Source organism: Prionailurus viverrinus, chromosome C1 (assembly GCF_022837055.1).
Source record: "Prionailurus viverrinus isolate Anna chromosome C1, UM_Priviv_1.0, whole genome shotgun sequence".
Taxonomy (NCBI): Eukaryota; Metazoa; Chordata; class Mammalia; order Carnivora; family Felidae; genus Prionailurus; species Prionailurus viverrinus.
In genome coordinates this window covers 121,035,420-121,060,496 of record NC_062568.1, presented here as the reverse complement: position 1 = coordinate 121,060,496, position 25,077 = coordinate 121,035,420, and the positions used below count along the sequence as shown (strand labels likewise).

The 25,077-nt window shown below is 44.4% G+C and overlaps 1 protein-coding gene and 1 long non-coding RNA gene across 3 annotated transcripts in view; one reads left to right on the top strand and one right to left on the bottom strand.

The window, feature by feature from the left end:
• The window catches only part of LOC125172106 (uncharacterized), a 64,880-nt gene extending 63,060 nt beyond the window's left edge, over window positions 1-1,820 (bottom strand). For both annotated transcript variants that reach the window (XR_007154592.1, XR_007154593.1), the window contains exon 1: window positions 1,698-1,820. This is a non-coding gene — a long non-coding RNA (uncharacterized LOC125172106). The remainder of the gene's footprint in view (window positions 1-1,697) is intronic.
• On the top strand, window positions 1,796-23,561 carry SARS1 (seryl-tRNA synthetase 1). The gene is made up of 11 exons (XM_047869619.1): window positions 1,796-2,007; window positions 8,824-8,894; window positions 13,772-13,849; window positions 15,118-15,276; window positions 16,250-16,393; window positions 17,160-17,315; window positions 20,168-20,389; window positions 20,947-21,076; window positions 21,345-21,502; window positions 22,661-22,790; window positions 23,132-23,561. The coding sequence occupies exons 1-11, from the start codon at window positions 1,872-1,874 to the stop codon at window positions 23,287-23,289; spliced, it is 1,542 nt and encodes a 513-aa protein (XP_047725575.1). The 5' UTR covers window positions 1,796-1,871; the 3' UTR covers window positions 23,290-23,561.
• The last annotated feature ends 1,516 nt before the right edge of the window (window positions 23,562-25,077 follow it).

Below are 25,077 nucleotides of genomic sequence, written 5' to 3'. Positions count from 1 at the left end.
ATGAAAAGGTTAGGAATTATTAGGCTAGCAGTTAGCTAAGATTCACCTCCAGCTTTAAAAATGCTATGATTCTAAGCTGATGAAGTATGCTATTATGTTAATGTGTTATATTTATCAGGTAACAGCATTTTAAAGGAAGATGGCTGTGATATAACAATAAGACTAATGGTGAAAATTCCTAAGGAAATTTGAAGAGGACAGAATTTTTAAAAAAAAAAAAACCTTATTTATTTCAAGAGAGAGAGAGAGAGCAAGTGAGGGGCAGAGAGAGAGGGAGAGAAAGAATGCCAAACAGGCTCTACACTATCAACACAGAGCCCGAAGTGGGGCTCAAACTCATGAACCATGAGATCATGACCTGAGCCGAAACCAAGAGTCAGAGGTTTAACTGGCTAAGCTACCCAGGCACCCCTGAAGAAGAGAGAATTTTAAGGTCATCCTTCCAATTATACTGATTGGATTGGCCCAATGGACCTCCTCTCCGAGGCCTGAGCCCCAGTGCAGGCTTAGGAACGCCCATCACCATCCTGAAACTTAGTAAACAAAACAACACATTTTGGCAGTGACTTCACTGACATAGAAGCAGTCAGCCCCTATCAGACCTTGCCCTCAGAAGGTTTCAGGGAATCTAACACTTGGATGACTGTTTTCTTACATATTTTCTTCAGAGACTGCAGGTTCCTACATGTCCTTTACACTGGTTTTGAATCTAGCATCCTAGGCAAACTGAACCTAGAGAGGCAAACCCAGACAACCCTCTTATTCAAGCCTCCCTCCAGATCTCTACTTGTCAGCTACACCACTGTCGTTAGCCCTACACTGTATCTAAGTTGGCTTGGCAGACACTTACTGGGAAGCAGGGAGAGCAATGCCATATCCTCATCACAGAAGCCCATGCACATGCCATAAGACCAAGGAGGTCTTAGCATAGTCAGCTGGTGGGGCATTGGGGCGGTGGGGCTCTAAAGTCTCTGTAGAGGATGGGGTGAACAGACTGTCTATTCCCAAATCCTCCAAATAATCTCTTGTGACCAGGAGGGCTTTTTGATAACTTTGGCTCCAATCAGCAACCACAATATTTCACTGTAAAGGCCTTTACATTATTAAAATGAAAATATGGTGAAATCTTTGTTCAAGGACCCAATATGTGACTTCAACACCTTGTACTGCCTTCATATCTGCTAAATACTTTCCTCTTTGTTAGAGTCTCTTCATGTCTCTCAACTATTTCAACTGCACTTTTCCAATCCTGTGATCCTAAAGGTTGGTAACAGGACAATATGGTTTACTCAATAATCTGGTTAGGAAAGGTATCCTAGCAGGAAAACAGGAATCTCCTGTTACCAACCTTCAGGACTTTAACATGAGACTAAAACAGAGACTAAAATATGTAACCATAGTCTTGTCACAAGATGGAGAAGAGAACAGAAATTCAGGGAGACGGTCCAGTCTTAGGAACCATCCTTGCAAGACAAAAACTGGCATTTATTGGAAGCTCCAGCTTCCGGAAGCCAGAGGCCATATTGGCAGGCCTCTGCCTACACTGAGATATCCCCTTTAACATGAGGAAACTGAGGCACTCGCTTTTATGGGACAACCAGAGACCCTACAATCAGCGCTGGGACAGACAGGGACAAAGCCCATGAACCAGACCGGACCTGCGCATGACCTGAAAAGCCCACGCCCAAACACTCCACCTTCCTATCCGCGGCCCAGTCTCCGACACAGCTCCTTCCGGCCGAGAGGGGGCGCCTGCGCCCTCCGGCCGCGCCTGCGCGGGGAGGGCGGGTCAGCGCGCCGGCGCAGTGCGGCGGTCAGTGGCTGCGGTGATACGTTCTTCACGTCCCATAGTGTGGCCCGAGAGCGGAAAGATGGTGCTGGATCTGGATTTGTTTCGGGTAGATAAAGGAGGGGACCCAGCCCTCATCCGAGAGACGCAGGAGAAGCGCTTCAAGGACCCGGGACTAGTAGATCAGCTGGTGAAGGCAGACGGCGAGTGGCGACGATGTAAGTACCAGGACGCTCAGGGTGTCCCACGGTTCTAATACCAACTTCATCTCTCTGATCTCGTTACCGCTCCTGAGACCACAGCTTCTGCCCCTCGTCAGTCCCCTCCCTGGTTGCGGTGACTCCGAGGCTCTCACTATCCCCTAAAACGCACGGGGCGAGCCGGGACCGTCCCACCATTTCCCTCCGCCCGGGTGGTGGGAGCTGCCTTCCATGCGTGCTCTGTGCGGCTCTCTGGTCGTCTGGGGAGGAGCATGGCGCGTGCGCATCAAGACCTGTCAAGCCTTCCTGCGGCAAGGGTAGCCAGAAGAAAGCTAGAGCGGGAGGTTTGGGGTGGGAGGGTCCCCTTTCCTAACACCTATCTTTGGTCGCTTTAGGTCCCTTTCTCATCTTCCGTAAGCCCCGAGTGGTGTCCCTCTAATTTGATAGGATCTAAGGCTCCAGCCTGAGACTGAGTCACGGTTGCAGCGTAATAGTTTCAGTCCACCCATATTGGAAGTATTTTGAGACTTAGGCAGCCGCTCCTGGCTAAAAACAAAGATCTCCGAGCTTTGGGGAAGGTCATCCCTCTGACCTGCAAGCATACCTGTAAGAATCGAGGAAAGACTTTTCCGTAGTTGACCGGACATGGGGAGAGAAGCGAGGTGAGGCAAGAACAAGCTTGTAACTATTAAGGCTGTTTAATTGTGATATGTGCAAGTTTTCCGGAAAAGACGTTAGCAGAGTTGGTCTAGAACCTGGAACTGATCCGGGCATCTTTCGTGAAGCTAAATAAAACCAGAGAACCCTCTGCCTATCAACCTCTGCCTGGATTAACTGGAGTAGTCACTGATTGGCCGGAAGCTGTCAAGCACATGTGACTCTTTTTTTTTTTTTTTTTTTTTTTTGGTCTGATGCAATAGGTCTGCAACCAGCTGAGGGCCAGGTTTTATGACAGCACGCTGCAAAGGCACTTGCTATCCAAAAATGTGGTGGATTTCTATTAGGAAAATTGATTTTCCTAAATTTATCAGGGTGTAGGGTAGGAAAAGAGTATTTGATTAATTCCTGTTGTCTGCTAATTCTGTAGTCTCATTCATTCTAATGTGGTATTTGACTGTGAGATCCCACCATCGATTCGTATGTAAATCTGAATTTTTAAGTTGCAATGGAATTAAATGAAAGAAAAAAACTAGACTGGACACTTTTACTGAATCAGAAGTCAGACGTATCAGATTTTGTGTCAGCCGTTAAAGACTTTGAATGTGTTAGTCTCTTGTCTATAACATGCACATCCACAGGAAATTCTGTCCCTTACCTGATGGGTGGATATGTGGTAAAGGGATGAGTTCTTTGGGGACAAGGTTGTTTTATTCACCTGTATGTCCTAGTAGCTAGGGTATACATATACATACAGGATATACATATACACATGTATACATTTAATCCCAGTACCTAGCACTGTACCTGGTTCTTAGCAAGGGTTTGAGAAAGGTTTATTGAATTCACAAATAGTTTCTTTGTTCAGGCCACTATGCCCTTCTGTATGAAAAACAGTTTATGTAGTTTATTTTCAACATACCTGTTGATTTGATTCTTTTCTACCCGACATCCCTTCCTAATACTTTCTTTGCAGCCAAAAGTTCATGATGTTTCCCAAGTCACTGGCTGCCCAAGTTGGACATCAACAGATCTTACATCGAGGTTCTTTTACGTCTGAACCTCAGATCAGAGGTTGGGGTTCTTTTGTTATTGGCTGCAACAAGGACTTGTAACCCAGAGCCACATTAAAAACTCAGATCATGTTCCCTGAATGAGGACACAGCAGGCTTCACAAGTATACCTATTTGTCTGCCTGTAGACTTGCAAGACTTGCCACGAGGGCTTTGTGTGGAACATAGATGTCTGATACAACTTGGAGTCATAGTGTCACATCGGAGTTGACCACAACTCTTCTAACTCCAAGGATTCAAACTACGATTTCTTCTTTTTAATAAAGAGTAATATGGCAAGGACACATTTGGACATCTGATGAGCATTTGTCTCGACTATTTCCAAAGCAACTATATTTCAGTGTATCTTGAAATCTGCTACTAATTACAGGAATTCTATCTAGCCTGTGCACTCCTGCACGAGATTTCTCTTTACCAACTGTTGAAGTTATTTCCACCTAACCCTCCTGCACACGCCTTAAGCCAGGTCCTTCTCATTGGGAGAACTTTCTAACTGCTTTCAGCTTCACCCCAGAGTCACCTAGTGCAGGACCACATCCAGAACATGTAATCTTTTTGTAGTTTAAATCTAATCATTTTACATCCAGATTTAAGTCTTGCAGTGACATTCTTACCTTAAAGCAGCGCTGTCTGATGGAAATATAATGTGAGCCACATGTGTGATTGTAAATTTTCTGGTAGTCACTTAAAAAGGGAAAGAAAAACAAGAAATTAAAATTTTTTTTAATTTTATTTTGGAGAGAGAGTGTGCGCAAACAGGGAAGAGGAGCAGTGGGGAAAGAGAGAATCTTAAGCAGACTCCACACTCAGCACGGAGCCGGGCACAGGGCTCCATCCCATGACCCTGGGATCATGACCAGCCAAAATCAAGAATTGGTCACTCAACCGAGCCACCCAGGTGCCCTAGGAAATTAATTTTAGCAAGATATATTACCCAATATATAAAAAATTAATGTTCAACATGTGATCAGTATAAAAACTGAGATATTTTACATCCTTTTTCTTTTTCACAAATCTTCAGAATCCGATGTATATTTTACATGTACAGTATATCTCAATTTGGGCTTGCCATGTTTCGTATCCTCAGTAGCCTCAGGTAGCTAGCCGCTACCATATCAGACAGTGTTGCCCTAAAGCATAAAAATGCAAATTACTTAACATAATTTACAAAGCTCCACATGTCTTCCTAGCCTCATCTTCTGTCACTTTCCAACATATGCCCTCCACTCTTTGTTCTAGCCTTGTTATGCTACCTGTATGCTCTTTCACACACCTGTGATTGTTGCCTCTTCTTGGAATATTCCTTACCAGGCTGCTGCCCCCACTTCCATCAGCCCTCTTTGCTAAACCAACTCTGTTCCCATAGCACTACCTCATTTGTTGAGTGTTCTCTGTATCTCATGTATCTTGTTGTGGCGTTTACACTATTTTGATATACAACCTTTCTAAGCTTATTTTTACTGAGATGTAATATATTCAGTAAAGTATGCAGATTTTAATGTGCAGCTTAATAGGTTTTATAAATCTGTATACCTGTGTAACCACCATCCAGATCAAGATCAAAGACATTCGCAGCATCCCAGCAGTCTCTCTTGTGCCCCTTCCAAAAATACCAGTATTCTGCCCTCTGTCACCATAAATTAATTTTGCCTGATTTTGGACTTAATATAAATGGGTTTACATAGCATATACACTTTTGTGTGTGCCTTCTTTCTCTCAAAATTATGCCTATAAGATTGTTCCATCTTTTCATGTGGAGCAGTGGTTGGTTCTTTTTCATTGCTGTACAGTACTCCCTTATGTAAATATACCAATCATCATATAAATACTCCAATCAGTTCTACTGATGGCCATTTGGATTACTACCGATTTAAGGGTGTTATGAATAAGGTGCTATGAACATTGTTTTGTGTGTCTCTTGGTAGACATAAGCACTCATTTCTGTTAGCTATATGCCCCGGAGTAGAGTTGCTGAATCATGAGGTAGGGACATGTTTAGAGATAGTAGATATTACCAAATAGTTATCCAAAGTAGTCATAGCAGTGAATACTCCCACTAGCAAAAGAAGAGTTCTAGTTGTTCTACATTCTTGCCCTTAGTATTGGCAGTCTTTTTAATTTTAGCCATTCTGGTGGATTTGTAGTGGTATCTCATTGTGGTTTTAATATGAATTTTCCTGATGACTAAAGATATTGAGCAACTGTTCATAAACCTCTTAGTACTTGGATAGCCTATCTTAAGAAGTGTCTGTTCAAGGATGTTGACCAATTATTATTTGTTTGTCTTTTTCTTATTGATTTGTAGGAATTCTTTATCCATTCTGGATATAAGACCTTGTCAGATGTATGTATTGCACATATTTTCTCCCAGTCTGTGACTTGCCTCTCACTCTTTCAGTCATTTAATGAATAGAAATTAATTTTTATGAAGTCTAGTTTATTGATCTCTTCTTTATAGTTTATGCTTCCTGTGTTCTTTTTAGGAAGTCTTTTCATATCCCAAGTTCCTGAAGAGTTTCTCCAATATTTTTTCTAGAAGTTGTATTACCTTGCCTTTCACATTTAGATGGATGATTCATCTCACATTGGTTTTGGTGTATGATGTGAGATAGAGATCAAGTTCATTTTTCCCATGCAGCAAGCTAGGAATAGAAGGAACTACTTTAATCTGATAATAGGTATTTATCAAAAAGCCTATAGCTAATGTTCTTAATGATGAAGTACTGAATGCTTCGCCCCTGAGGTTGGGAACAAGACAAAGATATCTGCTATCACCACTTCTAATCCACATCATGCTAGAGGTTCTAGACAAGGCAAGGTTCTAGACAAGGCAAGAAAAAGAAATAAAGGATTGGAATAGAATGTGATGACAGATGGTAACTAGATTTACTGTGGTAATCATTTTGCAGTGTATACAAGTATCAAATCATTATGTTGTACACGTAACTAATGTAAGATATGTCAATTATACCTCAGTAAAAAAGAGAATTAAAGTGGTCATTTTTTGCAGATAACTTGATTGTGTATGCAGCATCTAAACTATTAGAATTAAATTTAGCAAGATCACTGTATGTAATGTACAGAATCAATGATATTTCTTTTTTTTAATTTTTAAAAACATTTTTTATCTTGGGGTGCCTGGCTCAGTCAGCTGAGCGTCGGACTTCGGCTCAGATCATGATCTCACCACTTGCGAGTTCAAGCCCCACGTTGGGCCAGATCTGTGCTGACAGCTCAGATACTGGAGCCTGCTTCAGATTCTGTGTCTCCCTCTCTCTCTGCCCCTCCCCTGCTCACACTCTGTCTCTCTCTCTCAAAAATAGACACAGGATCCAAAGAGGCTGCAGGCTCTGAGCTGTCAGCACAGAGCCCAATGCAGGGCTTGAACTCATGGACCATGAGATCATGACCTGAACCGAAGTCAGATGTTTAACCGATTGAGCTACCCAGGCGCCCCAATGATATTTCTAAATACACATAATAATTAAAAAGCACTGATATCTAGAATACTTTTAATAAATGATGTTCAAGATCCCTGCACTGAAAACTACAAAACATTCCTGAGAAATTAAAGATAATGAAGGGATATGCTATATTCATTGATTGAAACATTCAGCATTGTTATGTTATTTTTAATTGTCTTTTCTTTCTTTTCAACACCTAGCACGACATTTTCTTTTATATTGCCAGCACTTAACCTAGGGCCTTGCAAATAGGGACTAAATAAAAATTTTAAAACCTTTTTATGTCAAAATAGTTACAGATTCACAGGGAGTTGCAAAAATAGTATAAGAAGGTCCTGTGTACCCTTCACCCAGTTTTCCTCAATGACGACATCTAGCATAGCTGGTACAATATTAAAGCCAAGAAATTGACATTGCCACAATTCACAGACCTTATTCAGATTTCACCAGTTTTACATGCACTTTGTGTGTGTGTTTGTGTGTGTGTGTGTGTGTGTGTGTGTGTGGTTCTATGCGACTTTATCCCATGTGTAAGTTTGTATAACACCTGCCACACTCAGGACAGAATGGTTCCATCACCACAGAGACCCTCTCACTGCCCCTTTGTAGTCCATTCTGTTTTCCCCTCTCCCCTCCAACCCTGGTGACCACTCTTCTGTTCCTATCTCTCTAATCAATATAAGTGAATGAGAAAGTAGTTACATCATTTTGTGCTGAAGCTTATTAGTTCAAGTTCAGCAAAACCTTAGAAAATAGCTGCCTAGGTGCTGTCTCATTTCTAGTCATCATTTCACCTATCAAAAACTTATTTTTGCTGTATTGCTACTCAGGCTTAGATTCAAGTGGTCCAACTTTTGCTAATTAGACTAATGAACCACAATACTGACATGCTAATTGCGCCACAGTACCCCTATAGGCTGATTAGTGCACTGTCTTCCCCAAAAGAAACTAAAGTATAACTCTCAGAGCACTTGGGTGGCTCAGTCTGTTGAGCATCCGACTTCGGCTCAGGTCTTGATCTCATGGTTCATGAGTTTGAGCCCTGCATTGGGCTCTGCACTGACAGCTCAGAGCCTGGAGCCTGCTTTGTATTCCGTCTCCCTCTCTCTCTGCCCCTCCCATGCTCACACTCTGTCTCTCTCTGTCTCAAAAATAAATAAACATTAAAAAAAAAAAATTAAGAAACTTACTCTCAAGGCCGCAGGTGAGATTTATGTCAGAGCAAAGGGAATAACATTAACCATTTCTGGCACAAGTTCATGGGACTAGAAACTAGACTGCCTTCTTTCTAGAGTCTAGCGCATATCACATAGTTTCTTTAAGTGGATTTTAAGATAATTGAGCAAGTTATAGTTACTTGAGTTTTTTCCCGGTTTCTCAGATGTGTTATTCTACTGTGACATTATCCAGCTTGTGATACTTTCTAATTTCAGTCCCAGAAGGGACTTTTCCTAGTCATCAAATGCTGAGGTAATCCTATTGTCACCACTACATGCCAACTAAATTGGGGGCTCTACAGCTGTAAGATTTCACAGCTTCATGAGATCCTTTAGCTCTGCCTAAAGGTCCATGATTAAGAGAGGGGGATGTTTTAATTATGTGCATGTCTTTGGTATATTCTTGGATTCTTTCTTCTTCAGGCCGATTTCGGGCAGACAACTTGAACAAGCTGAAGAACCTATGCAGCAAGACAATTGGGGAGAAAATGAAGGTGAGAGAATGGTAACAGCCTTGAGAACTTGAGCAGAGGGGTTTCATCTTGCTCTTGGTTAACCCTCATGTAATGTCTAACTTAGTACCTAATTCTAGGAGGTACTTAATTCTTAGTACCTAATTCTAGGAGATACTGAATTTCTTACCAGGGGAAAATATTTTAAAAATAAAAGAAGGAAGTGGGGAAGGGAACTAAGAGGCACCTTCAGGGAAAGGTGAGTCCATCTTCTGTCTTCAGATATGTCTTAGTCCTTTCAGGCTGCTATAACAGAGTACCATAGATTGGGCGCCTTATAAACAAGGGAAGTTTATTTCTCACAGTTCTGGAGACTAGTAAGTCCAAGATCAAGGAGCTGGCAGATTCCATGTTGGTGAGGACCCGCTTCCTGGTTCATAGGCAGGCCTCTTGTTGTATCCTCACATGATAGAAAAGAGCTCTCTGGGGTCTCTTATAAGGAGAGCACTAATCTCTTTGATGAGGGCTTTGCCTTCACGGTCTAATTTACTCTGAAAGACCCCACTTCCAAATACCATCACACAGGATTAGGTTTCAACATACAGATTTTGGGAGGACACAGACATTCAGTCTGCAGCAAGATAAGATTCTTGCCACATTGCTCATTCGTTGTCTATTTTGTTCTTTTTTTTTTTTTTTTTTTACTTTTTTTAATGCATTTTAATTCATTTTTGAGAGACAGAATGTGAGTGGGGGAGGGGCAGAGAGAGAGAGGGAGACACAACATCTTAGTCAGGCTTCAGGCTCTGAGCTGTCAGCACAGAGCCCGATGCAGGGCTCGAACCCACGGACTGCAAAATCATGCATGACCCAAGCCGAAGTCAGACGCCCAACTGACTGAGCCACCCAGGCGCCCCATTGTCTATTTTGTTCTTATAATAAGAATATAAATTCCACCAGTAATCTTGTCCACTTATTTCTTGTTTTTTAAGTTTTTTTTAATGTTTATTTTTTAGAGAGAGAGACAGAGTCAGAGCGTGGGTGGGGGAGGGGCAGAGAATGGGAGACACAGAAACCAAAGCAGGCTCCAGGCTCTGAGCTGTTAGCACAGAGCCCAATATGGGGCTCGAACTCACGAACCGCTAGATCATGACCTGAGCTGAAGTCGGCTGCCTAACCGACTGGGCCACCCAGGCGCCCCTTGTCCAGTTATTTCTTAAGCTCAACCTACAGTGCCAGAAAGGTTTTCTTATGGTGGACTTGAGATTCTTTGTCTCAGTGTCATCGTGCTGTTTAATGAAAAGAGCACAGATAAGGAGTTCAGATCCTGGATTGCTAGCTGTGTGGCTTCAGCCAAGTACACTTCTGAGCTTCGGTTTTCTCATCTGTGAAATGTCCATGTTAACATTCACCTACAGAACAGAACTGGAAGAACTAAAGTTTTTAAATGTGGAGAACCTGGCACAATGCCTACAACATTGTAGTTCTTCAGCAAGTGCAAGTAACAACAGAGGGCAAGTAGTTACTGGTTTTCATCCAAAAACTCTTTCCTTGCTTGGAGAATGTTAAGTTTCAGCTTGGGCTTGCTTTGGTATCCAGAATAGTTGATGTTTTTAATCTTTCTTCAGAAATATCCTCGGGGCACCTGGGTGGCTCATCGATTGAATGTCCAACTTCGGCTCAGGTCATGATCTCACAGTTTGTGCAGTCAAGTCCCACGTCGGGCTCTGTGCTGACAGCTCAGAGCCTAGAGCCTGCTTCGGATTCTATGTCTCCCTCTCTCTCTGCCCCTCTCCTGCTGGTGCTTGTGCTCTTTCTCTCTCTCTCTCTCTCTCTCTCTCTCTCTCTCAAAAATAAATAAATAAATAATCTTTTATAAATTTAAAAAAAGAATGAAAGATTTACTCATTTAAAAAAAAGTCCTCTTATCCCCTTAATTGTTTTTAAAAAATTTTTTTGAAGTTTTTTATATTTATTAAAAAAATTTTTTTTAATGTTTATTTTTGAGAGAGAGACCAAGCATGAGCGGGGGAGGGTCAGAAAGAGAGGGAGACATAGAATCTGAAGCAGGCTCCAGGCTTTGAGCTGTCAGCACAGAGCCTGACCCAGGGCTTGAACCCACAAACTGTGAGATCATAACCTGAGCCGAAGTCGGATGCTTAACCGACTGAGCCACCCAGGTGCCCCAGAATGTTTTCTTTTTGAGAGAAAGGGAGATAGAACATAAATGGGGGAGGGGCAGAGAAAGAGGGAGACACAGAATCCGAAGCAGGCTCCAGGCTCCAAGCTGCCAGCACAGAGCCCGATGCAGTGCTCAAACTCACAGACTGTGAGATTGTGACCTGAGCCGTTGGTTAAGTGTCTGACTTAACCAACTGAGCCACCCAAGTGCCACATCCCCTTAATCATATTTAAAAAACATATTAAATGCTCCCTAAAATCTGTCTCATTTTTAAGTTGTAAACCTCTAAACTAAACCAAAACATGAAATTTTGGAACCTGAGCTAGTAAAGAGCATAACAAAAAGAGTTCTTCCAGATTCTAGCACCTTACACTTTGTGATAATATGAATCCTTCTCTCTAACAGTATCTTGTTACACTTTCAGCTTGTGACTGGCTGTGGAAATTGGTATCAATGATCATATAGTTTTCTTCCTTTGGGACTCATGATGCTTAATCATTTGCATGTCAGAGGCCCCATAATTATGCTAATTCCAGTGTATGCTCCTGTCTGTATTCTTTGGGGCGTATATATAGTGTCAGCCAAGTATTATCCTAGCAAGAAGATGGAAGTGTTTTCATTTGCAGTGGCATTCTTAGATCCCTTTACTGTAGTCCCGCAATGAGTGTTCTCCCTTACTGTCCATTAGAATGGTCTTAGTGCTTTAATTTGTATAGCGCTGGAAAGTATTGAAAAACCTTTTGTGTACATCTCATTTTGGTTTTGAAATTTGCTGCAAACCTAGAGTATAGTATATTTGTCAACCTTATTAAAAGGGTAAGAGAATAGGCTTAGGAAATTAAGGGGCTTTCCTAAAATCACATCGTAAGTTAGTTCCAGGCCCAGAACTTGAACTCGGAACTTGAATTTGCTACCCAGAGGAATTATCAGATAGCAAGGAGCCTCAGCCTATCTTGGCTACTAGATATGGAAAACCTTGAGATTTGAGGCCATTTTTCCCTACCTCAGTAGTCTATGCTTGTACTTAACAAAACTCATTCTGGTATTTTCAGACTTTTGCTGCTTTTTTTTTTTTTTTTTTTTTTTTTTAATGTTTATTTTTGAGAGAGAGACAGAGTGGGAATGGGGCAGGGACAGAGAGAGGGAGACACAGAATCCAAAGCAGGCTCCAGGCTCTGAGCTGTCAGCATAGAGCCGGATGCAGGGCTCAAACCCACAGGCTGCAAGATCGTGACCTGAGCTGAAGTTGGACACTTAACCGACTGAGCCACCCAGGCGCCCCTGGACTTTAGCCACTTTTAAAGATGAGTTTGCTTGAGTCACTGAAGGATGTGAGTTATGGTTAGCATCCTGGCTTTTCACTTTGGTGTATGTGATTGTGTAATAAATCTAAAGGATTTCTATGCTTTACCCTCGAAAGATTTGGTTCTTTCTTATGACTCAGTTTTGTGCAGTGGTATATGAGGTTGTATAAACGTAATTGCCTATTGTTTTATGTATAGAATTTAAAGAAATCTTTAGGATATTGTACATGATTTGTAGTTGTAAAACAGGCTCTGAATCTCACCTTGTTTTTGTGCAAGTTTTGCTGAGGTTTTACATATCCTGTTATAATGGCCTTTGATAATTTTCTTTAACTCCTTTTTCTTTTTAATTTTTTTTTAATGTTTATTTATTTTTGAGAGAGAGAGTGTGAGCCCGGGAGAGGCAGAGAGAGAGGGAGACACAGAATCCGAAGCAGGCTCCAGGCTCCGAGCTGTCAGCACAGAGCCCAACGGGGCTCGAACCCATGAACTATGAGATCATAACCTGAGCCAAAGTCAGAGGCTCAACCGACTGGTCCACCCAGGCGCCCCTAGCTCTTTTTTTTTTTTTAAGTTTATTTATGTATTTTGAGAGACAGAGAGTGAGTCGGGGAGGGGCCAAGAGAGAGGGAGAGAGAATCCAGTGCAGGCTCTGCACTGTCAGTGTGGAGCCAGATGCAGGGCTCAAACTCCAATCAAGAGATTATGACCTGAGCCAAAACCGAGAGTCAGACACTTAACTGACTGAGCCACCCAGGTGTCCCTTACTGCTTTTCATTTGGGAAGAGTTTGACTCCTAAAATGATTTTCTTCATGGCTCTGGGCAAGGATTGGAAACGATTTGGCAGACTATCATAAAGAACAGGAGAAGAGAAACCAGAGAGGAGAAAACCTAGCCCGGGGCACATTCTGCCGTTTTGCCACACTGCATTGATTGCTTTAAACTTAGTTCCAGATTTGGTGACTTTTTTCCTTAAAAATTTTGTTTTCCTTGGCATCCTAATATTCTATCATCACATCCATTTTTTCCCTTTACCCCCGGTGCTCAACGCTGGGATTGTTCTTAGCAAGTTGACCAGAATTCACAAATTCACACCCAGGCACCTGCCCCACCACTGAGCAATGGTATGAGCATTTTCACACATTCTTGGTGTCCATAACCCCTCATGTCCAGGGCAGACATTCTTCTCACGTTCCTGTTGGTGTCAGCCCTCTGACCCCGATGGGTTAATTGATCTGGAGAGGATCAAAAAGCTAGAGAGTGGTAGAATAAGGACTTGAAACTTTGATTTCTCACTTCCAGTTTACTAATTTTTCCTCTTATGTGTTGCAGCTTTTAGATTAGTTTATATACTAATTTGGTGTGCGCTTCTAAAACTATGTCAAAATTTTTCTTTCATTTAATATATTGTTTTGTTTTGTTGTCCCTGCAGAAAAAAGAGCCAGTGGGGGATGAGTCCATTCCGGAGGATGTATTAAATCTTGATGACCTCACTGCAGACACTTTAGCTGTAAGTTATTGTCCTTTCCTTTTCTAGGCTGGATTTCTGTTCTTTCATTGTAACTTTATTCCCAGACAAGCAAGTGCTCACACTCTGCCCCACATAGCACTGTGCACCGTTGAATGTGTGCAGCGGGAAGTGGCCCCGTCCGCTCTTGTTGTACTCTCCACCTGAGTGTTTGTTACATCGCAGAGATGGAGACAGATGGAATGGAAAAGTTGAGAGTAGGAAGAAGAGAAAAAAGGAATTGAGCTATGTTTGGTTTATAGAACCTGTTTTCACAAAGTCCAGGAATTTTTCAGTCTGCTGGAATTCGCTAAATATTCCCAACAGTGAACCTAGGGGAGTAATTTTCAAGTTTTTTAGTCATTGAACCTTTTCTTAAAACCTGTAACACAAAAGCATAGCAAGGGAATAAATACACAAAAGCAGAGTTGCTGCACTTGAAGGGCTAGGTTGGGGGTGCTATTCCTGTCCAGGCCAACCTGCTAAGGGCTCCCCAGCCCCAAGAAATCAGTTTGAAACACTTGGAAGAAGGAATACAAAATAAGCTTAAGACAGGGTCTCTTGCTCCTAACAAATTTATAATCTTTCTAGGGAACAGTTAAATGTAGTATGTAAGAGTGCTAAGTTGTTTTAATTAGGAATATTAGAAGGTACAAGTTGGTTTTTTTTTTTTTAATGTTTGTTTATTTAAGAGAGAGAGACAGAGACAGAGACAGAGACAGACCGTGAGCAGGGGGAGGGGCAGAGGGAGAGGGAGGCAGAATTTGAAGCAGGCTTCGGGATCTGAGCTGTCAGCACAGAGCCCGAAGTGGGCTTGAACTCATAAACTGTGAGATCATGACCTGAGCTGAAGTCAGACACTCAACCCACTGAGCCACTCAGGCACCCCTAGAAAGTACAAGTTAAGGGAAAGAGCTCTTACAAGAGCTACAATATTAAAACCCCTGAGATATATTGGAATGAGAAGAATGGCCAGAATTTATCCATCTCTGCCTTAGGTACCCCAAAAGAAAATGCCAATGAGTTTTTAAGGGCAAGATTGTGTGTGTGTGTGTGTGTGTGTGTGTGTGTGTGTGTGTGTGTGTGTGAGAGAGAGAGAGAGAGAGAGAGAGAGAGAGAGATAAACTGGTTCTTTGAAAGCCTTCATTGTTAATTTTTAAAATGCTGTCACAAGGATTGTCATTAGAGCACAATAGGGCAGCAGAATCTTATTCCTGCTGTATCCTTGACCTGCTGTGGCCTGAGTACTGGCCTGACCTGTTCATCTACAGAACCTGAAAGTCTCACAAATCAAAAAAGTCCGGCTCCTCATCGATGAAGCCATCCTAAAATGTGATGCGGAGCGGGTAAAGTTGGAGGCAGAGCGGTTTGAGAACCTCCGAGAGATAGGGAACCTTCTGCATCCCTCTGTGCCCATCAGCAATGACGAGGTAGGTGTGGGTGTCACAGCAGGCGGCTGCCTCCACTGCTCGCCTCTGTTGGGGATGGGGCGGGGCGGGAGGAGGACAGGGAAATGCTGGCACTCTCTGTATAATATGCCTTGTGTCAGAAGCTGGCTTTTTGTAAAATTCACTCTGCCCACCAATTGTGAATTGAAAGAGTCAGATCCTTGTCTGATCGGGAAGTAGCAGAGACAGCAGGTAGGAGGAGACTCCTGGCACAGAAATCTCTTCTAAATCGGGCTGCTGTCCTCCACTGCGTGTTGCCCGTGGTAGCAGCGGGTCCTGTGGGAGGGATCTGCTAAATCAACCTCACCCCTCACCCACACCCTGCTGAGAAGCTGCAGGTTGAAGGGAAATCTGCATGATAAAAGTTTCCTGCTGAGTGGGAGCTTCCCCAGCACAAAGCTGCTCTGAGCCCAGCCTTTGTTCCCTGACACCCCAGCCGTGGCTAGGCCCATCTGTGCCTCTTTCATTCATTCCCTGGTGAACGAGTGTTAAACTCACTGCTGCCTGGGGTGGGAGACTCGGGAGGTCAGGGCCCTGAGCCCGCCCTCGTGTGGCCCCAGGACCAATGAGAACCTGGAAAAAAAAAAAATCTACATTCTCCTCTGCACCCCAGGCAATGCTGATTGGGGGGGAGGGGGTTGTCCTGTTGCGGATTTTCTAGGAGTCCTTTAAAAGGGTAAAAAAATGTGAGAAAAAGACCTCTTAGAAATTCATGATTTCAGTTCCATGGCTATAATTGCTTCTAGGAATTTGTGAATTATTATTTCTCTATTGAGCACAGATTCTCTAGCAAATTCCCTTCCCTAGTTTCTGTACACAATGACCAAAGCCTAGTGTTTGAGTTCAGCAGTAGTTTCACAAAGCTCTAGGTTGTTCTTAGAATGGGGTGTGGAAAGGTGGAGGTTGCAGGGTTCAGTGATTGTGCATCTTTCTCTCCTGTTCTTGTTTTCCTTAGGATGCAGACAACAAAGTCGAGAGGATCTGGGGTGACTGTACGGTCAGGAAGAAGTACTCTCACGTGGACCTGGTGGTGATGGTAGATGGCTTTGAAGGCGAAAAGGGGGCCGTGGTGGCTGGAAGTCGAGGGTACTTCCTGAAGGTAAGAGTCAGGAACCCATAGCGATGGGATTATAAAAAAGGAGCTAAAAACAATATGTGCAGAAAACATAACCTACTTAAAGAAGCCCACAAATCCAGCACTTGTTCTTGCCTTTCTTCTGCACACTTACTGGCAGTAGATGCAGTTCTCTTTCTGAGCCAGGAAAGTGCTTATCAGGATCCCCTAGAACAAAAGCCACTAAGTGACCCTCTGTTATGAATATATGTTGCACTGACTGAATCACAACAGTCTGCTTTTAAGGAGCTTAGTGTACTTGGACCAGCAGACAACAGAGTCGAGCCCAAGTCAATGAGTGCTGGGGTGTGAATAAGCCCAGAGGACTATGAGAACAGGTAGGTAGAGGCAACAAACCCAGAGTAGTTGGGACAGAGGGCAGATAAATTCAGGGAAGACTTCCAGAGGAACATGGGAAAATAATTTTGGAGATACTATACATATATACACATACATAAACATGCTCTCCATACACACATGAGTCCAGTGTCGTGAGAGTTACTGCAAGAAAGTCCTCCTGTGCACCCTGGACAAAGAATCCTTTTTGCCTCGCTTTGTTTCTCCTTACAGTGTGCCTAGATGATGTGCTGGGCATTGATGTTAAGAAGGAATCTCTTGGGTCAACTGTTGGGGTTCATGGTCTTTGCTGGCCTCCTGTGTGTCCCCAGTTGCCTCTGAGTGTTAAGTTCTAGCAGATAAACATGATGGCGATAGAACCCAATCACACAGTGCCGTGTCTCTACTCCTTTAGGGGGTCCTGGTATTCCTGGAACAGGCGCTCATCCAGTATGCCCTTCGCACTTTGGGGAGTCGGGGCTACACTCCCATTTATACTCCCTTTTTCATGAGGAAGGAGGTCATGCAGGAAGTGGCACAGCTCAGCCAGTTTGACGAAGAACTGTATAAGGTGAGTAAGCCTGGGGCAGTGTGACAGAATGCCTTAAGTTACAACGTTTAACTTCAAAGATAACAGAGCAGTGCTGACCAGTAGAACTTGCTGCGATGATGGAAATATTCTGTATCATGGCTGTTGAGCACTTAAAATGTGGCTAGTACAATTTTAATCTTTGTTAAATTTTACCTTAAATAGCTACATGTGTCTAGTGGCTACCATACTGGACAGTGCATTCATAGAGTCTATATTATCTTTCCCCAGATAATCTGTATGATTTATCTAAATTGAGCATACTTTAATACCATGGGCTTTGAAAAGAAGCACATTTTTGAGTGCTTGGGACAAAAGAAAATTATAGAAGTGGCTGATCTTCCTGTATCCTCCTACTCCTAGCCCCAGACTAGTTGCTTCTGGAGGGTGAGACATATTTTCCTTGGGATGGATGTGGCTTCCGGGTTGTGCCTCTTTCCCAATCATGGACCATCTCAGGGAGAGCCAGAGCTATTCACGTTGAGAGTCAGAGGGTCGTTCTGATGAGCTGACTCCAACACCAGCTGTGGCACCCGCAGTCTGCCTAGCATGTAGAATTTCTAGAGTGTCTCTGCTAACAGCTGCCCCTCACAGCATAGTCCACTTTTCACTCGTCCCCCGTCCTCCTTCTGTGAGAAGGGGGCCACTTTGCTCCTACTGGGAAGGAGGTAGACAATGCTCTTGGGCTCACTTGACTTATCTTAGGTAGAGAGAGGAGTTTAATAGTTAGAACTTCTTCCCACTGGGTCCTATTGATGACTTCTAGTTAGGCTTTCATTCAAGATGCATTGGGAAGCAAAATGTTTTCTAAACTCTGATCATTAGTGTAACCTTGATGTCCTGCCTCTCTTCTCTTTCTTTCTTTTAATTTTTTTAAATTAAAATTTTTTACAGGTTTATTTTTGATAACGTGTGCACACACACAGGTTGGGAAGGACCAGAATGGGGGGTGGGAACGGAGGATGTGAAGCCCGCTCTGTGCCGACATCAGAGAGCCCAATGCGGGGCCCGAACTCACAAACTATGAGTTCGTGACCTGAGTGGAAGTCGGACACTTAACTCAGGAGCCCCTTCCCTTTCTTTCTTTCTTTCTTTCTTTTAATGAGGAGAGGAATGTGTTCATGTATCAGCTGAAACCGGTTTTCTCTTTTCTTTTTTTCCTTATCTCAACCCCAAGATTGGATAATCACTAACAGAGCTTTAGAAGGATGCCCTTCAGGTAACACCAGGGAGAAGCTTATATGGAGGATTATGAGAGGCACACTAGGTGGCAAGTGCCCTTTATGTTTCCTGCATTCTCCCTCCCTCTCTTTTCCGGATGCTTCTTGGATCCATATACAGGGAGAGTCACGGGTCTCAGTAGTGAGAGTCTGGGCTGGCACTTCTTGCCTAATAACCTCAGTGTGTGAATTCTCTGGAGCAGCGTTGTCCAGTAGAACTCTCTGCAGCGATGGGAATGTTCTGTATCTACTATCCAGTTTGGCAGCACCAGCCACATGCGGCCATCGAACACTTGAAATGTGGCTAGTGTAAGCCAAGGAACTAAATTTTAATTTAATTAATTAATTAATTTTTTTTTTAATTTTTTTTTAATGTTTATTTATTTCTGAGACAGAGAGAGACAGAGCATGAGTGGGGGAGGGGCAGAGAGAGAGGGGGACACAGAATCCGAAGCAGGCCCCAGGCTCTGAGCTGTCAGCACAGAGCCCGACTCGGGGCTCGAACTCACAGACTGCGAGATCATGACCTGAGCCGAAGCCGGATGCTCAGCCAACTGAGCCACCCAGGCGCCCCAAAATTTTAATTTAATTTAAAGAGCCATTGGTGGCTAGTGGCTATATACTGTATTAGACTGCATAGCTCTGGAGTTTTTCTACATTGTATGTGGGTAGCCTCATAAGAGGCTAAATTCCCATGGTCAAGTAGCAACGTAGTCTTCCGGGTCCCCCAGCACTAACCCAGAGGAAGTTTCCTCCCTCCTTTTTTTAAAATTAAAATAATACCACATGACAAAGTTTGGAAATGATGGGGAGAAATCATCATCTTTCCCAATTCCTAATACAACAGTTGACATTTTTAATATCCTTTTGGGGTTTTTTTCATACATCTATCATTTTCCACTACTTCTAATCACAATGTATATAGATTGCCTCAGCATTACATCAATATCATTTTTCAGTGTTACTTCGTGGTCTTCATAACCATCATTTTTTAATGGTTACATAATATTACATGGCTGTGATGTAGGATTGTTGGCTCTTCCCTTGTTGAAATATTTAGGGGGGGCTTCCTTTTTTGCCATCATTAAGTCATGTTACAATGAACTTTGCCCTGTTTCTACCTTTTTTTCTTCTGCGTTACTTTCTTCAGCTGAACACCAAAGTGATTCTTCAAGGAGAATAATCCTAGACTAACTCACAAGCACCCCGAAAGCAGAGCCCGGGTCTCCTTTTGCCCAGCAGTGGCAAACTTGGCACTTCGTAAACACCTAACAAACATTTGGCAAGTGGATTCATTTATATTGCTACCAGCACAGCCAACCGTCATTGGCCACTGTACGTTATTCGTAAAGGTCTCATTTATTAGATAGATAACAAAATATTATCAGAATATCTTACCTCCTTTTAATTTGCATTTCTTTGATCTCTGCTAGGTATCCCCTTTTGGAGTGACCTGTTCCCTCTTTTGTCTTTTTAGCTTCCCCTGCTCACTTCCAGGCAGGGATTGAAGTCAGTTCTCCCCATCCCATCACTCAAATCTTCCCTGTGGTTTCTTCTAGCTGAGGTCCTCACCCCTCACTCTTAACTAATAGAGAGAGGTCCCTCCTCCTACAGGTGATTGGCAAAGGCAGTGAAAAGTCGGATGACAACTCCTATGATGAGAAATACCTGATTGCCACATCAGAGCAGCCTATAGCTGCTCTGCACCGGGACGAGTGGCTGCGGCCCGAGGATCTGCCAATCAAGTATGCCGGCCTGTCCACCTGCTTTCGCCAGGAGGTGGGCTCCCATGGCCGAGACACCCGCGGCATCTTTCGAGTCCATCAGTTTGAGAAGGTGAGTGGTCAGGTCAGGGTGAGGAGTAGGACCCTTCTTCCATGCATCTCTCTGGGGTGGTTAGAGGAGAGGCACGATCTGTGTTACTTGGACCCACCCCGGCTTCACTCTTCCCTCTCGCCGCCTACATCTGTTTCTGCCTAAGAAGCGCGTGCTGGAGTGGCTGTGAGCACAGACTCTGGAACCAGGCTGCCTGAGTCCCAGCACCAGCTCCAACACTTAGCAGCTGTGTAACCTTGAACAAACTGCATCTCCTCTCTGTGCTCAGTTTTCTCCTCTGCAAAAGGAGGATAATAATAGCACGTCCCTCATTAGGCCTGCGGTGAGGATTCAACTAGTTGATGGGATAAAGTACTTAGAACAGTACCTGGCGTGCACAGGGCAAGAGCTCCACCTAGCATTTGTTCTTGCGGCCCCAGTCCAGTCCAGCGCCAACCTCATGTGGGGCCCCAGCCTCACCTGACTCCCAGGGGTGTGGGAAGAGATCTTCACTGCAAAGATATCTCCCACTTCAGCCCTGTCCTGTCGTCACGGTCTCCTTGGGTCCTCCTCTGCAGATTGAACAGTTTGTCTACTCGTCACCACACGACAACAAGTCATGGGAGATGTTTGAAGAGATGATTGCTACCGCAGAGGACTTCTACCAGTCTTTGGGGATCCCTTACCACATTGTGAATATTGTCTCAGGTATCAGCGTCCCTTTCCGCGTCGCACAAACACCACCCTCACCAGCAGGGCTGCCACACAGAGCAAAATAGCTCACGATCCAATTAATTGCCACATTAATTAAAACGTCACACTCTTATCACTTGGGAGTGTTTGGTGATAAGAATATCTGGGCGTGATTTCACTTCTGGGGAGAGGATGTAAATTAAGGAATTCTGCAGGTTTGCTAAAGGTCAGTCTTGTGAAATCCCATCCCTCCTTCATGAATTCTAGGGGTTTTCCCTTACAGGTTCTTTGAATCATGCTGCCAGTAAGAAGCTTGACCTGGAGGCCTGGTTTCCGGGCTCCGGAGCCTTCCGTGAGTTAGTCTCCTGTTCTAACTGCACAGACTATCAGGCTCGCCGGCTCCGAATCCGATACGGGCAAACCAAGAAGATGATGGACAAGGTAGACAGCCCCTGGGGAGGCAGGAAATAGGGCCCTTGTGCAGAATAGGTCCATCTTATTTCTCAGTCCTTGGAGTATGTTCTATCCCAGCATCATAGGAAAATCTGAGCTTCTCAGTCTAGACCAAAAAGGGAACCTGAAAGTGACTTCTACTGAATCAGGACTGAGTCTATGTATGTATGTATGTATGTATGTATGTATGTATGTATGTATTTTTTAAGTTTATTTATTTTGAGAGAGAGAGGGAGAGAGAGAGAGAGAGAGTGTGTGTGTGTGTGTGTGCGCGCGTGCATGGGAGAGGGGCAGAGAGAAGGAGAGGAGAGAATCCCAAGCAGTCTCCATGCTGTCAGTGCAGAGCCTGATGTGGAGCTCAGTCTCCTGAACAGAACTGTGAGATCATGACCTGAGCTGAGATCAATAATCAGACCCAACTACCCAACCACCCAGGCGTCCCAGGACTGAGTCCTTTAAAAAAATGTTTTTTTAATGTTTTTTTTTTGAGAGAGAGAGAGACAGCAGGGGAGAGGCAGATAGGGAGACACAGAATCTGAAGCAGGCTCCAGGCTCTGTACTGTCAGCACAGGGCCCGACACAGGGCTCAAACCCACAAACTGTGAGATCATGGCCTGAGCAAGGTCAGATGCTTAACCAACTGAGCCACCCAGGTGCCCTGAGTCCTTTTAGATAGAAACCTGAATCTAGCTCTATTCTACAAGGTAATTCTAGCTTTTCTCTTTTGGACTTTATTTTCTGTGACTCCAGATAAAGGATAATCGCCATTTGTCTATAGAAAACAAGTTGAAGGCAGTGTCTTCCCTCTCACCAAAGAAGGTCTGGGTTTGTAGGCTTATCTCTTCAAACCCAATTCTCAGGCCCTAATGTTTTCCAAGTCTTGAAGGGACTTGAAAGGGGTAAAAGGGAGAGGCCCCTTGTTAGTTTCCTCCTCCCCCTAAAGGGCCTGGCTCTCCTCCATTTGCTGGGGCCTACCACTTGTCGCTCATGGAGACCTAAGGAATCTTAATTCAAATCCAGAAAAAGATCAATAATGATTTTGATTTGGAAATCTACAGTTGGGAAGTCTGGCTGAGTGGGTGGTTCCTGGTCATGAGTAAGACCAGGCTGAGTTTCGTGTTCCCTGTGGGGACCCTGTCTTCACAGGTGGAGTTTGTCCACATGCTCAATGCCACGATGTGCGCCACCACTCGCACCATCTGCGCCATCCTGGAGAACTACCAGACAGAGAAGGGCATTGTTGTGCCTGAGAAATTGAAGGAGTTCATGCCGCCAGGTAAAACTCCCTGCCCGGCCATCTTCCTCCTCTTCTGTCTTAATACTCTTCTGCATGGCAAGCCCCTTTCAGAATGTACCAGCTTTTCTTGTTCCCAAACTCTGCCTATCCTCTGGTGCTAGGTGTTACAGGGGGCAAAGTTGAAAGAGTAGCCAGTACAGGTATGACATTCAAGTGCAGCTAAAATTCAGACTAGGGAAGAAAAGAATTAATGAAACCAGTTGCCATCGTGGGTGCCCTTTTGTTCATAGGGATCATTGTCTTGTGGAACTCTCCCCAGAGGTCCTTGGGCTTTGACTCCTGAGATACGATAGGTTATTTGATTGGCTCTCTTCTTCCAGGTCTCCAAGAACTGATCCCTTTTGTGAAGCCTGCCCCCATTGACCAGGAGCCATCAAAGAAGCAGAAGAAGCAGCATGAGGGCAGCAAAAAGAAAGGGGCAGCAAGAGATGTCCCCCTAGAAAGCCGGCTGCAGAACATGGAGGTCACTGATTCTTGAACATTCCTTCCTCCCGGTTTGTCAGGCTTTCGTTTCTGTCAGCTGGGATCTCAGAACCTGCCCACGGGCAGGGAAGCCAAGCACCCACTCGTCCCCGCCCCATCTGACTGCATTGCTAAAAGGGGAACAGTCTGCCGTGTACAATACAACGTTCCTGTCTCTTTGCATGGGCATAGGATCCAATCACTGATGACTGATGAAACCATGTAATAAAGCATCTCTGGGGAAGGCTAGGACTATTCCACAGTCTTCTGCCCAGGGCTCGAACCCTGTCTCTGACAGTTGTCCCTGGAACCACACTTCTGCTTTTCCTTCTAAAGAAGGCTGTTCCATTTAGCAAGTCAGACAACCTTTGAGAAGGTAGGTGAAGGCAGGGGTAGATTAGGAAGGGCTCTAGGGGAGAGTGAAAACTTTGTCTTTGACACACAAGCTTGCAGAAGGGCCAGATCCTCCTCTGTAAATCTGACCCTGCTTAAAAGCAGTTAGGTAAGACTAGCTTAGAGGCCAGAGTTGACATAAAAAGCCTCACGGTGCTTCTGTTCCCTAGGATGGGCTCCATGGGAAGGGCAGGAGGCTGTGAAACCACAGGAAAGATGAGACTCTGTTTAATCCCACAGTCCCCAGATTCAGGAGCACAAGTTGGAGCCTTATTAACACCTGCTTCTCTTGCCCAGTCACCCCCAAGTGGGAGACCAACCAGAAGAACAGAAGGGAGGAAGGAAGGATATTTTCTCCTTTCTCTGGTGCTCCCTCTGTTGCCCTAATGGCCAGTTGACCGTTTCCCTGGGGAGGGTGATGGTTAGGCTTTTTATTTGCTGCCTTTCATCTGCAGTGTACAAACACTTCACTTTAATAACACCTTATGTTAGTATAGTGCTTCTCTTCCAGGAGCCTAACAGACTTCCTATACTGATCTCTTTTATCTTTGTGACAGTCCCAGACGAGAGGGTGGGGATATGATTATACGTCTTCCATTGTACAGAAGACAGGGTACCAGGCGAGTAAGAGAGATGAGACAACATGACCAGGTGGGAGCCAGGAGTCCCTACTTCTCAGCAGTGCTCAGTGCCTATTGTGTTTCTTTGGAAGATGAGGGCATGGCTCCGAACTGGCCTGTCATTTAGGAGCCTTTACTTGATCTCCACGCCCTTAGTCCCTAAGCAGCAACTTCCCCAGGCCTGCCTGAGCTTGGCACCCAGGAAGGAGGCTGTGTGCTGGTCTTCCACTAGGGACTTGGGACTGATCCTGTTCATCTTGCTACTGGAAACCCTGTTGGACTAGGCCACCCATAAGGATGACCACGATGACTTTCCTGCCACCAGGTAGGCTCCACCAGCCTGCCTCTACTGTAGCCCATTGCCCTCTGCTCTGGGATAACAAAGCCAGGGCAAGGGGATGAAAGAACAAACTGCTCCCCACCACACACACTTCCCCGTTTGAAAAGCCTACTGGGCTTTAGGGTTAGAAACTTTCAAGTGGCTCTGAACACCCCCAACTAGCCCTAGAGGTCCCTATACTTGCCTCCTCTGCGCTCTCCTACCTTCTGCTCTTGGTGCCTGTGACCTTCCTTCCACCAGTAGGCACTGCTTTTCTCCATGCCCTAAAAGTACCCTGGGAGGGCAGTTGCTGGGGCTCTGAGCCTGTAGGGACCTGGCCTGGCTTCTGGCTGCCCTTACCCTGACTCCCTCTCTGCGCTGGCTGACATACGTTCTCACCTGACCAGTTTTCTGGAGCCTTTGGCACCTGGAACCTAGACTGCCTATTGCTTTATGCAGAGAGAGCCTCCTG